This window comes from Tupaia chinensis, unplaced genomic scaffold, assembly GCF_000334495.1.
Source record: "Tupaia chinensis unplaced genomic scaffold, TupChi_1.0 Scaffold142716_1, whole genome shotgun sequence".
In the NCBI taxonomy this organism is placed as follows: domain Eukaryota; kingdom Metazoa; phylum Chordata; class Mammalia; order Scandentia; family Tupaiidae; genus Tupaia; species Tupaia belangeri.
In genome coordinates, this window is record NW_006202562.1 from 6,115,824 (window position 1) to 6,130,788 (window position 14,965).

The window sequence follows — 14,965 nt, forward strand, 5'->3', positions numbered from 1 at the left end:
TGCCATGGTGATTAAGACACTTGACACTCCACATGGTCAACCATGGTCCGAGTCCTGGACCTGGTAGCTTGCTTTCTCATCCCTAACCCCCACCCCCGGCCTCTGTGTTCTGTCAAAATTCAAATTAAATGAATGGGTAAATAAAATTAAATAATTCTTAAAAAAAAAAAAATTGGGAAAAATTTAAAAAGCAGTAAGGAGGAAGCTCAGGTATGCTGGGCCAGGATTGTTTCATGTGTGCATTTAAGAAACAGTTTACAGGGGCCAGCAGGTGGCGCGGTGGTTGAGGCACTAGACTTCCCACATGGCCAACTACGGTTCAAGTCCAGGACCTGGCAGCTTGCTTTTTCACTCTGCCTCTCTCTCTCTGGCAAATTCATGTGAAAAATAATAAGTAATTCTTTACATAAAAAAAAAAAAAAACACTTTACAGGCCCAAGTTTAAAAACAACAGCAAAATAAAAAACAGACCTATTACTCGCCATGACTAATATGTAAGTGCTTATAATGGAATAAATTGCTTCCCTACATTAAAAAGGAAATAATTTATAGGGTCCAGCAGGTGGCATGGTGGTAAAAGGTCTCCCACATGAACGACTTGAGGTTCGAGTCCTGGACCCGTTGGCTTGAGAATCACACCAGGCATGTATGTGCATGCTTGCCCAAAATCGCGAGGAGAATGGAGAAGGGACTGTAGAATTATCCCCCTAAGGGATTTCTTTCTTTCTTTCCCTCTCTGTCTCACACATGTCCTATGGCAAAAACCTAACAACAACAAAAGAACTTTATTTATAAATAAAAATCTTAATTACCAGAAATGATGTATCAGAGCCTAGCGGTGATACAAGTGGGAGGGCGCTGCTGGGTGGCTGAGACCCATGGGTTCCCGCCCAGCTAATCAGGCTGGGTGTGGTGCTGCGGGCCTGTGGTCCTAGCTGGCTGAGAGGCTGGGACAGGATATCCATACATGGTGGTGAGACCCTGTCGAGAATACCTGTCTCCCTCCACCTCACACATTATCTCTCTGTTCAGTACAAATCAAAGTAAGTCAATGTCTCAAATTCATAATCCTGATCTAGTTTTATAAATGAGCAACAAACTTTCAGAAAACATTCAGAGTCAACAATGTGTTTATTATACATTTTAGATTTATACATTTCATATATGCTTTTAAAGCTTCAATTATTGGTTCAATACAAAATAAAATATATATATGTATATATATATATTTATAGTATGCAGCAGTGGTTCTCAGGCACAGAATTTAGGAGGTTGGGGCAAGTCCTCTCCGTAGCGCTTAGTGAGTATGCTGAGCCATGACAGTAGAACGCTGACTTCCACCTAGCAGCGTCTTGACTGAATTTTATTACAGTGCAGCTTTCGCAGGTAGGACGTTGTTAACTGGAAACAATGAGACTTAAAATTTATAACCTATACTTTTAGGTTTTAAATGATGACTTTTCTCCTAACGAGCTCCAAGATCATCCAGTGAAAAAAATACTGTCCATAAAATATCCGGAGCATCTGCCTAAGAACCACTGCCCATGGTTATTCAATGTCCTCAGGCCTCACCGGGTGAGGTAATGGTATGATGGATTTCTTCTCAGTGTCCCTGGAAAGTGCTTTCCTCATGTCTGTTAGGAAGCAAAGTTCAGTGTAAACACCCAAATAATCAAAACATTTTATATCAAATTTAAAGTGCCTAGGTAAAGTTCCCATAATCGGTTTGTCTTGTCTCCCCCACACCAGATCATAAGAGAACGTATTTATAAATTTATTAATAAATATGTGTACTTCAGATTCCCAACTTTAAGTATACCAGATGTTAACAAAACTACCCAGATTCAGATCATACAAATGCTCTTACTAAAATAACATGCTTATAACATGCTTGTAACATAATAAAATGGTAGCTTACCAAAATTAGCCATTGATTATTGGTATAATTACTAATGAGCTTGTAAAGGCAGGTTACAAACTCAGTAGCCTGAATTAAATATTAGGAGATTAAAAATATTAAGGTCAAATATGATCTTTTTAGATTTATCAAAACATCTGAATATCTCAGTCTACAGACTGGCTGTCAATATTCCAGCTTCCCCTTGGGGACACTGCCATACAAGGGCACATACCGTAGGCGTCCTCATCAGGCTCTCCATTGCTGGCTGAGTAGTACTCTATGACCGTCCTGTACACACTGTAGCCCAGCTGTTTGTACATGTTGACTGCAACCTGGTTGGACACTCTCACAAAGAGATCAACAAAAAATCCACCCTTCCTTTTGGCCAAAAAAAAAAGAAAAGACAATGTCAGAATGTTAGGAACTTCGGAAAGTAAATACTTAGTTTTAGACACCGCCACCTGGTTTCACTCTTGTCTGACAGAATGTTGGCAACAGACCCTTTCAGCTGATCCCATCACAACACATTTTTACTACTTAATATTTGTGATGTTATTTTTCCGTACAAAAAGATAACTTTGTGTTTTTATGCCAGTACTTCAAAAGCTACAATATGTTTTTCCTTACAAGAGAAACTCAAAAGTGTTTGTTTTTTACAATCCTGCCTGTTTTTAAAAAAAATTCATAGTAACTGATATGGTCACTTTACACATTAGGCACAGGATAAGACGTTTTCACCCATGTGTACAGGTGGGAGACTGAAGCAAGCACCCCATGTGCCCATGGCACAGGAGTAGCTACAGGACACTAGTTGTAGCCCTGAAGTCCTCAGTCCCTGTGGTCCATAGCATCCCCCCACTCACCCAGAGGTCTTCATGTCAACCCCCAGGACCAGACCACCATCGCTTTCCTTTCTGATGTAGATCTACCAACTGGTATATTTCATATCTTCTGTGGATGAACTTCCTATCAATGGAATTGTACTTTATGTTCACAATTGCCTCAGTCAGTACTGCGAGAGCCACGTCATCCAGTCTTACTGATATGCATTATCTGCTTTTATTATCGGTGACCATGCTATTATGGGGCCAGTCAGGTGACATAGTGGTTAAGGTGGCTGGATTCCACCTGGCATACCACGTGGTTCAGGTCCCAGATCTGGCAGCTTGAAAGATATGCATGGGGTGGGAAGGACCAGCAGATGGGGTAGCAGTTATATCACTGGACTCACACATGGCTAACCAGTTTTGAGTCCTGAACCTGGTGGCTTTAAACATGCTGAGCACGTGTGTGTGCGTACCCAAGATCCCAGGAAGAGGACAGAGAGGGATTGTGGCATTGCCATCCCCTGGGGGAATGATTTCTTGCTGTCTATTTCTCTCTGCCAAGTGCCCTATAGCAGAAATCTTTAAAAAACAACACTGGGTGCATGTGTGCACAAAATCTGAAGAGAATGGAGGAAAAGGGGTAATGGAGTGGTCATCCCCCCATGGAGTGCTTTCTCTCTCACTCTCCAATTCTTTCTCTATGGCAAGCACATGCTCCCATAGCCAATTTTTTTTTTTTTTTAAAAAGGAATGCTATAAATACTTCTGTCAAGTGTCCCATGATAATAATAGCTAACATCTACAGCTAGGAGTGTCATTGCCGTGTCACAGAGTCATGTACACCTCTTCACTAGAGAATGTCGCATTGTTTTCTAACCTACATGTACAACTTATGCTCCCACAGAAGTGGGTAAGACTCCATTCCCACAGTAGCAAGGTGTGGTGCATCTGATGTTTATATTTTTGCCGGCTTTATGGTGGTATCTCTGTGTGATGTGAGTTTACACTTCTGATTACTGATGAGGCTGAATATATTAGTGTATGCTAGCCAGTATAGCACTTACTGGACTTTTACAGAGTTTTTCCTCCAGCCATAGTTCTGTGTTCTGGATATTCAACACTGTATAATGCTTTTCAAGTATATTTTTCCATTGTGTAGTTTGTCATTATCCCTATGATACGGTTTTTTTTAGAGGTTTTCGCTATAGAGCACGTGCACTCACCAGAAAGATGACCACAATTACATTCATCTTGGTTAATTATCAGTTTTACAATATACTCTAGCCTACGGAGGTAATTTATCCCTCCACTCAGGAAGGCCACTTTAATGTTCCCAATAAAGCTTTATTAACACCAGAGAGGTCTTACATAGCTTTTATTAGATTTTTAAGTGCTTTGGTGTTTTTTTTGGAGTCATTGCAGATATTTTCCCTAAATTTTACTGTTTGTATATGTAGAAATACAATATAATACAATCAGAAATAGTTTTTTTTTTTAATGACATTTTTTTGCTATAGGGTGGATGGACTCACCAGAGAGACAGAGAGATAGAAAGTGAGAAATCACCCCCCCAGGGGGGATGGCCATATCACAGTCCCTTCTCTTCCATTCTCCTCTCAAGATTTTGGGCATGCATGCACATGCGCCCAGCATGAACTTTAAGCCTCTGGGTCTGGGACTCAAATTGTAGTTAGCCATGTAGGAGTCCAGCAATGTAACTATTATGTCACCTGCTGCTCCCACACAGCTGATTTTCTTTTTAAATTATTTATTTATTGGGGCCAGCAGGTGGCATGGTGGCTAAGGACGCTGGACTCTCAAATGGCCAACCATCGTTCAAATCCTGGGCCTGGCGGCTTGCTTCTTACTTTCTCTCTCTGTCCCTCTCTGATCAAATTAAAAATAAATAATTAAAGTTAAATAAAATAATATTTTTTAAAATTATTCATTATTTTCCAATTTGATCAGAGAGAGGAGGAAAGTGAGAAAGCAAGGTCCAGAACTTGAACCAAGTCAACCATGTGGGAGTCTAGCGCCTTTAACCACGACACCTGCTGGCCCTAATACAACTCATTTGTATACTGATTTTCTATTCAACAACTTTGGCTAACTTATTAATTCTAAACATTTATTTGTAGATTCTTGTAGTGCTTCTATTTCGGACAATCATATATGCAAAGTAGCAGTTTTGTTTCTTCTCAATCATATCTTATTTTTCTTGCTTTTTTATGCTATTTAGTAAATCACTGAAGAGGAGCTGACTGTAGATGTCTTCATTTTATACCTGATTTTAAAGGGAAAGCAGCATGTCACCATTAACTACTTTTATAATAAATTTTTGGTGGATACATTCTTTTTTAGATTAAGGAAAATTTCTATTCTTAATTGCCAACAGTTTTTGTTTGAATCAAGAATGAATATTTGATTTTATAAAGTTTACTGCATTTACAGAAATAACAATTGTTCTTTTTTATAACTGACTCGCTCCTGATGTTTTGTTTTGCCAGAGGTGTTTGCACTCCTGAGAGAGAGAGGAGAAAGCACCACCACACCACCCCCCAACACACAATGAAGTATGGTCATGCCTCAATCTCTTCTCCATCTCTATAAAACATATTGTAATTTTGACATTAGAAGTCATTATTTCAGCAGCATGTCACCATTAACTACTTTTATAATAAATTTTTGGTGGATACATTCTTTTTTAGATTAAGGAAAATTTCTATTCTTAATTGCCAACAGTTTTTGTTTGAATCGAGAATGAATATTTGATTTTATAAAGTTTACTGCATTTACAGAAATAACAATTGTTCTTTTTTATAACTGACTCGCTCCTGATGTTTTGTTTTGCCAGAGGTGTTTGCACTCCTGAGAGAGAGGAGAAAGCACCACCACACCACCCCCCCAACACACAATGAAGTATGGTCATGCCTCAATCTCTTCTCCATCTCTATAAAACATATTGTAATTTTGACATTAGAAGTCATTATTTCTTAAATGCTGGTAAGGTTTGCCAAAGAAGCCATAGCTTTATTTGTGTTAAGATGTGTGGTTACATAAAAATTCTTTATGGCAACTTGTTTTTTTGTTTTTCTTACAGAGATTTCTGCTATAGGGTGCCTGTGCTCGCCATAGACACAGAGAGACAGAAAGCAAGAAGTCACCCAGTGGGATAGGGGGAGGCCACACAGCTATGCCTTCTCCATTCTCCTCTTGGGATTTTGGGCATGCACACACACGCACCCACTGTGAGTTTTAAACCACCAGGTCCAAGACTAGAACTGCAGTTGACTACGTGGGAGTCCAGCGACATAACCATTATACCATCCGCTGGTCCCTGAAGCAAACTGTTTTTATACTGCCCTCAAGCTAAGTATGGTTTTTATAATATTGAACATTGATAAATAAATAAATAATGCAACAGATTTTAAGTAGCCTACAAAGCCTCAATATTTACTCTCTAGCTCAGAAAAAGATTGCTGACCCTGTTCTAAACCCTTACCCTATTCTGTCTAATCATTCTATCAACTGGAAAGATGCATGTTCAGATCTCCTATTCCGATAATAATTTGTCTACTTCACTACAGTTTTGTTAAATTTTGTATTTTTACTTTTAAGTCTATGGCTCTGGGTACAATTTTTTTAAAAGAATTACTTATTTAATTTTATTTATTATTTTTTAATTGACCAGAGAGAGAGGCCACCAGGTCCAGAACTCAAACTGTAGTTGGCCATGTGTTAGTCCAGAACCTTAAACCACCACGCCACCTGCCAGCCCCACTACAGAGAATTTTTCATTTTTACATCTTGATAGATTAAATCTTTTATCAATATGCAGTGACCCTTTCTTACTCTGGTAGTAATTATTCAGCTCTAATGCAACTATTACAATAAGTAAACCAACTTTGTTTTTGTAAGAACATGCAGTGGTAATTTTAAAAATTTCTTTGCTTTTAATCTTTCTGTATCTTTAATCTTTACATGTATTTTCTAAAAATAGAATATAGTCCTTATAGCCTTTGTCTTTTAACTGGAGTCATTAGTTTATTAACATTTATTGCTGTAATCGGTGATAATACTTAGATGCATAGCTACCAACATTATTTCTTGCTTTTTGTTTTGCCAGCCTGGATTCTTTTTTCTCTTCTTTGGAATTTTTTAAAAATAAAATTTATTCATTTTTTCCCTCCTTATTTGAAAATAATGCATTGTTTTTATTTTAATGTCTATAGTTAGAAATATGTATATATGGGGACCAGCAGTTAGCGTAATGGCTATGTCACTGAACTCCCATGTTGTCGGCTGCGGTTCAAGTCCTGGACCCAGTGGTTTAAACTCACGCTGGGCGCGTGTGTGTGCATGCCCAAGATCCCGAGAGGAGAATGGAGGAGGAGAGAATGGAGAAGGAACTGCAGTGTGGCCATCCCCCCCGGGGGGTGATTTCTCGCTTTCTGTCTCTGTGGCGAGTGCACATGCCCTATAGCAAAAACCTCTCCAAATTATAATAAATTTTTGGTGGATACATTCTTTTTTAGATTAAGGAAAATTTCTATTCTTAATTGCCAACAGTTTTTGTTTGAATCGAGAATGAATATTTGATTTTATAAAGTTTACTGCATTTACAGAAATAACAATTGTTCTTTTTTATAACTGACTCGCTCCTGATGTTTTGTTTTGCCAGAGGTGTTTGCACTCCTGCGAGCGAGAGGAGAAAGCACCACCACACCACCCCCCAACACACAATGAAGTATGGTCATGCCTCAATCTCTTCTCCATCTCTATAAAACATATTGTAATTTTGACATTAGAAGTCATTATTTCAGCAGCATGTCACCATTAACTACTTTTATAATAAATTTTTGGTGGATACATTCTTTTTTAGATTAAGGAAAATTTCTATTCTTAATTGCCAACAGTTTTTGTTTAAATCAAGAATGAATATTTGATTTTATAAAGTTTACTGCATTTACAGAAATAACAATTGTTCTTTTTTATAACTGACTCGCTCCTGATGTTTTGTTTTGCCAGAGGTGTTTGCACTCCTGAGAGAGAGGAGAAAGCACCACCACACCACCCCCCCAACACACAATGAAGTATGGTCATGCCTCAATCTCTTCTCCATCTCTATAAAACATATTGTAATTTTGACATTAGAAGTCATTATTTCTTAAATGCTGGTAAGGTTTGCCAAAGAAGCCATAGCTTTATTTGTGTTAAGATGTGTGGTTACATAAAAATTCTTTATGGCAACTTGTTTTTTTGTTTTTCTTACAGAGATTTCTGCTATAGGGTGCCTGTGCTCGCCATAGACACAGAGAGACAGAAAGCAAGAAGTCACCCAGTGGGATAGGGGGAGGCCACACAGCTATGCCTTCTCCATTCTCCTCTTGGGATTTTGGGCATGCACACACACACACCCACTGTGAGTTTTAAACCACCAGGTCCAAGACTAGAACTGCAGTTGACTACGTGGGAGTCCAGCGACATAACCATTATACCATCCGCTGGTCCCTGAAGCAAACTGTTTTTATACTGCCCTCAAGCTAAGTATGGTTTTTATAATATTGAACATTGATAAATAAATAAATAATGCAACAGATTTTAAGTAGCCTACAAAGCCTCAATATTTACTCTCTAGCTCAGAAAAAGATTGCTGACCCTGTTCTAAACCCTTACCCTATTCTGTCTAATCATTCTATCAACTGGAAAGATGCATGTTCAGATCTCCTATTCCGATAATAATTTGTCTACTTCACTACAGTTTTGTTAAATTTTGTATTTTTACTTTTAAGTCTATGGCTCTGGGTACAATTTTTTTAAAAGAATTACTTATTTAATTTTATTTATTATTTTTTAATTGACCAGAGAGAGAGGCCACCAGGTCCAGAACTCAAACTGTAGTTGGCCATGTGTTAGTCCAGAACCTTAAACCACCACGCCACCTGCCAGCCCCACTACAGAGAATTTTTCATTTTTACATCTTGATAGATTAAATCTTTTATCAATATGCAGTGACCCTTTCTTACTCTGGTAGTAATTATTCAGCTCTAATGCAACTATTACAATAAGTAAACCAACTTTGTTTTTGTAAGAACATGCAGTGGTAATTTTAAAAATTTCTTTGCTTTTAATCTTTCTGTATCTTTAATCTTTACATGTATTTTCTAAAAATAGAATATAGTCCTTATAGCCTTTGTCTTTTAACTGGAGTCATTAGTTTATTAACATTTATTGCTGTAATCGGTGATAATACTTAGATGCATAGCTACCAACATTATTTCTTGCTTTTTGTTTTGCCAGCCTGGATTCTTTTTTCTCTTCTTTGGAATTTTTTAAAAATAAAATTTATTCATTTTTTCCCTCCTTATTTGAAAATAATGCATTGTTTTTATTTTAATGTCTATAGTTAGAAATATGTATATATGGGGACCAGCAGTTAGCGTAATGGCTATGTCACTGAACTCCCATGTTGTCGGCTGCGGTTCAAGTCCTGGACCCAGTGGTTTAAACTCACGCTGGGCGCGTGTGTGTGCATGCCCAAGATCCCGAGAGGAGAATGGAGGAGGAGAGAATGGAGAAGGAACTGCAGTGTGGCCATCCCCCCCGGGGGGTGATTTCTCGCTTTCTGTCTCTGTGGCGAGTGCACATGCCCTATAGCAAAAACCTCTCCAAAAAAAAAAAGAAAACGTATATATGTATGTGTGATACACACATACATACAAATAAAGATTACTTGTATCTTAGCAACTTTTTTAAGAATTATTTTATTTAACTTTAATTATTTACTTATTTATTTTAATTTGACCAGAATGAGACAGAACAAGAGAGGAAGAGTGAGAAAGCAAGCTGCTGGGTCAGAGACTATAACTGCGGCCAGTCATGGGGGAGTCGGGAGTCCAGTGCCCTTAACCACCATACCACCTGCCGGCTGCTATCTTGGCAACTATTCTAAAATAATGGAGGTTTAGAAACTTAGAAGGGGGGGAGCTTAGTGATTATTCTGCTCAGAGAAGGACACATTCCCTAACTCCGTCTACTATTCAATAATGCCAAATACTTTTTCCCACTCAGATATGCCATTAATTATGCGTATTAACTAAAATATTGCTAAAATTTTCTCCCCTTCCTTGCTCAGTATAGGGAGAATTTTTAAAAGTCCCGAGGATTAAAGTTGACTTCCTTTTCACCTAAAACTGTTTCCTCTCATGCAGTAACAGGTGCACACATCTTATTAATTGTAACTGTAGTTATTTAAGAATGAAAAAAAAATATTTCTTTCCACTTATTTATGTTTTTCTAATGGCTTCTATGTGTTATACCATAAATACTTATTATGGTGTAAGAGCATAACTTATGACTGTTTTCTTTTGGCATAGGGGAAATTTACTGAAATGCCTGGGCAGTGTGGACAAGGACTCTGGGGAGAGCCACAGGGCCAGGCACACAAGGAGCCTCGAGAGCTTGTCTCTGATTCTGGCAGTTACCGAGCGTGTAGTCCTGTCAGGCCACTCACCCTTTATTTTTCCTTAATTTTTCTCAATGGCAAAATAGGAACAATAATACCACTCTGACTGCGTGACAGCACAGCCGTAAGGACTATGGGTGCTGGCAGTGAAAGCCCTGCAAGCTGTAAAGCATGGCAGTTACTCAGCATGGGGGGGGGGGGGGGGGGAAGAATCTTACTAAATGTTCACCAAAGAAAAATAAAAAGTATTCATAAATCACTGTATTTGAAGAACAGGACCTTACCTTTCTGAAATCTCCTCTAATAATTCCATAAGTTTAGCAGCCAAACCAAGTCGTCGAAATTCTGGGGCAACAGAAAGAGCTGTGACATGCCCGTGCCATTCTTCCCTAGCCACCGAGCCTTCGGCTTTGCCCATGACTGCCAACAAAAATTGCATTTGGGAATTAGATACGCTGCCTTACACATAAAGACAGAACTACCATTTGGTATAGCTTTATTATAAAGGAAACTAAGCAGAAATTTTCAAGCATTACTTGAGGTTATCCAGCTAATGGTTAGTGCTTTTATTTGAAAGTTAAAAGTTACTTACTAATATAATGCTATTGTACATCTAGTTCTAGAATCACCATTAGAAAAAGTATTTTAAAAAGACCAACATAGTAAAAAACACAACTAATTTGGAATGAAGAACCAGAGTTTGTATTTTTTCAAATATCTGCATTTCACATAGGTATGTGTAATGTGACTCTGTGTGTACATACAACAGACAATTCATAGCTCAAGTGTTTTTGGTAATGCTGCCAGTCAGTGATGAAGCTATGATCCCTGCACTGCGCACCAATGAGCCATAGGACAGTTCACATACAGATCAGGAGATCATTAAGACTGAGCCGTGCCTTTCTGGCTTCCTGCTGTGACTCCTGGGCCTCACACAGTACCTAAGACACGGGAGACTCCAGCGAGCTGTTGAACTGTTATAATATTATAGGCATTATGATTATACTTCCAGTTCTATAGTCTAAAACCTATAGATGGACTCTGACTACAATGGTTTGACATGGTGAGTGTATCAGATGTAACAGTAAGTCAAGGAGCATCTGTATATTAAAATATTAGCTACCTGCCAAAAAAAGTACCAGTGGTATTATACTTACTATAACCCATTAATTCTCCACCCGGTGCCTCTGCAACGATGAAATACTCAGGCCAGTGGGCGAGGTACTGCAAGTAAAATGGAATCCCATACTAGAATCCTGTTAAGGAGTATGAAAGCAATGAACAGGAAAAGTTCTTCATAAAGAGAGATTGTGACAAAAATTTTTTAAAAGTATATTGTTGGGCCAACCAGTGTTGCAGTGGTTAAGATGGCCAAATCCCTTATGACTGATTGTGTGGTTCAAGTCTTGGACCTGGCAGCTTAAAAGGCACACTGGGCACATTTGTGTGCACGCCCAAAATCCCAAGAAGAGAATGAAGGAGGAATGAAGATGGCCATCCCCTCAAGGAGATGCTTTCTCTCTCTTTCCAGTGAGCACATGCACCTTACAGCACTTGACACTTTAAGTCCTTCCAAAGGAAAATTAACATTTATCCAAGGTTTTTCCTCTGCTAATTTGAACTCTCAATTTCTAATAATGCAGATAAAAGCTAACTTAAAGAATCAAGTACATTAAAACTGAATGCCTGGGGACCAGCAGGTGGTGTGATGGTTAAGGTGCTGGACATTCCCACATGGCTGACCATGGTTCAAGTCCCTGGACCTGGCAGCTTGCTTTCTCACTTTACCTCTCTCTCTCTGGGCAAATTAAAAATAAGCGAATGAATAAATACAATTAATAAATAATTTTTTTTAATAAAAAGACTGAATGCCGGAATAATTTGTTCATTACTTGCCATTTCAACCCTGGTGTGGGCTTACTAACATATACTCATTCCTATAGTTTTTCTTAGTGTTCTCTTTCTGATGCAGTTTTATGAGAAGACAGTCAATCATATGTTGAAAAAAATTCCTGGAAAACCTGTTCAGTGTTAAATTATTCAAAATCTCTTGAGTGACAGTCTTCATTTTGAGTACTCCTCAAATAGAACCCGTAACAAGGGAGGCAAGCCAGTTCTCCTGCCACCCATCAACTGCCACGACCCAACAGGTTCTTTTCAAGTATAGGCTTACTTGGATTATGAGACTCTTCCTCTAAATTTTAAATGTCACTAGAAGCACACCATTTAAGTAGATCTACATGCAATCTAATATTTTCCCTTATTCAGTGAAAATTTTTCTGTCCTTCGAATTCTCTAAAAGCATTGTTTTGTTTTGGTTTTTTTTTTTTTTTGAGAGGTTTTATTTATTTATTTTTTTTTGCTATAGGGTGCATGCACTTGCCAGACAGAGACAGAGACAGAAAGTGAGAAATCACCCCTAGGGGGGGATGGCCACGCTGCAATCCCTTCTCCATTCTCCTCTTGGAATCTTGGGCACGCACGCACATGCGCCCGGTTTGAGTTTTAAGCCACCGGGTCCGGGACATGAACTGTGGTCAACTACATGGGAGTCCAGTGACATAGCCATTATGCTAACTGCTGGTCCCTAAAAACACTGTTTTGTGTGTGGTTTTTTTATTGAGAGAGATTTTTTTGCTATAGGGCACAAGTGCTCACCAGAGAGGCAGAGAGAGACAGAAATAAGAGATCACCCCTCCGGGGGAATAGCCATGCTACAATCCTCTCTCCTCTGTTTTCCCCTCGGGACCTTGGGCATGTATAAACATGTGCCCAGCATAAGGTTAATTTTTCTTTCTTTTTTTTTTTTTTTAAGAATTATTTTATTTAACTTTATTTCTTTTAATTTGACCAGAGAGGGACAGAGAAAGAAAGTGAGAAAGCAAGCCGCTAGGTCCAGGACTCAAACTGTGATAGGCCATGTGGGAGTCCAGCACCCTTAACCACCATGCCACTTGCTGGCTTCAACAACTGGCTTGAGTTGTAAGCCCCCAGGTCTGGGACAAGAACCACAGTCAATATGTAGGAGTCCAGTGATATAACCATTACACCATCTGCTGGTCCACCCCAAGTAACTTTTTTAATTCTTCAAAAGCTTTTTGGTTTAAAAAAAAAAAGGAGATATTGTTATTCATAATGTGAAAAAGACAAATGAAAATTGTAGAGATTTTCCCACTCAGCTTTGTTTCTGTTAGGTCGTCAGGAAAGTCACGATGTATTTTTCTGTTTTTTCTATACAAGAATGCATCACAACTTTCCTGACAACCCACTAATTTAGTCCTACTGCTGCCTGTACCAACAGTTCATTATTACTGCTGTGTAATACTGCCTTGTGTGAAGACACAACTGAAAGACCGTTCTGAGCATGGACATTCGGGTCACTCTCAATTTCTCAAAACAACCTTTTAGAATCCTTCATAAGTACAGCTTAATTTACTAAATATCTCCCTGTTGTGTATGGATGTTATTCTAACTTTTCATTATTATAATCCTATGGCAGTAAATAATTTTTGTGATGTAACTTAGGGGTTAGCACACTTTTTCTGCAAAGGGCCAGACTGTAAATATGCTTGGCGGTGTGGACAACAGGGTCTCTCGCAGCTACTCAAACTGTGAAAGCCACAGATAATATATAATCAGCATGAATATGTCCCAATAAAAATCTTGATTACAAAGACAGGCAGTGGGGGACCAGCAGATGGTGTAATGGTTACATCATTGGACTCCCACATAGTCGATTTCAATTTAAGTCCCAGATCTGGCAGCTTAAAACTCAATGCCAGGCACATATATGTTCGTGCCCAAGATCCTGATGGAGGATGGAGGAGAAGGGATTGCAACGAGTCACCCACCCTCCCCCCCCGCAGGGGGCGATTTTTCGTTTTCTGTCTCACTGGCAAGGCTATGCACCCTATAGCAAAAATCTCTTTAAAGAAAAAAAAAAAAGGCAGTGGACCAGAATTGCCAACCCCAATATAAATTGCTTCTATTTTTTACTGTTTTCAGCTATTAGGAAATGGGATTATTGAACAGTACATTTCCAAAGAGCATTCCAGAAAGACTACAGCAGTTTATACTATCATTAGCAATTTATGAGAATGTTCCTTTCACCTCAACACCACTAACACTAAGATTTATCATTTTTAAAAAATCCTGGATGGGGGGCCAGCAAGTGGCATGGTAGTTGAGATGCTGGACTCCCACATGGTCAACTGCAGTTCTAATCCTGGACCCTTTTACTTGAAATTCACACTGGGTTAGGGCCAGCAGTGGCATGGTGATTAAGGTGCTGGACTCCCACATGGCTACCCACAGTTCAAATCCCGAACCTGGTGGTCTGTTTTCTCTGTGTCTCTCTCCAGTCAAATTAAAAAATAGTAATAATAATGAAAAAAAGATTAAATAAATCTTTAAAAAAATAATAAAAAGAAACTCACACTGGGTACATCTGTGTACATGGCCAAAATTCCAGGAGAATAGAGAAGGGATTGCAGTGGGACCAGCAGTTACCATAATGGCTACATTGCTGGACTCCCATGTAGTCAACTGCGGTTGGAGTCCTGGACATGGTGATTTAAACTCACGCCGCGCATGTGTGCATGCACACACAAGATTCTGAGAGGAGAAGGGAGGAGCAGGGATTGAGACATGGCCGTCCCCCCCGGGGGGTGATTTCTCGCTTTCTGTCTGTCTTTTTGGCGAGCACACGCAGCCTATAGCAAAAACCTCTCAAAAAAAAAAAAAGAAAGAAAGAAAGAAAAAAGGGATTGCAGA

General features: G+C 39.0%; 1 protein-coding gene across 1 annotated transcript in view; it reads right to left on the reverse strand.

Moving 5' to 3' along the window:
* Positions 1 to 1,108: 1,108 nt before the first annotated feature.
* Positions 1,109 to 14,965, reverse strand: part of NAA20 (N-alpha-acetyltransferase 20, NatB catalytic subunit) — a gene marked incomplete at its 5' end in the record, with an annotated part of 15,685 nt that continues 1,828 nt past the window's right edge. The window contains 4 exon segments of the mRNA XM_014582184.1: positions 1,109 to 1,634; positions 2,133 to 2,278; positions 10,477 to 10,612; positions 11,350 to 11,440. Of these exon segments, the coding sequence (XP_014437670.1) occupies positions 1,549 to 1,634; positions 2,133 to 2,278; positions 10,477 to 10,612; positions 11,350 to 11,440 (459 nt within the window).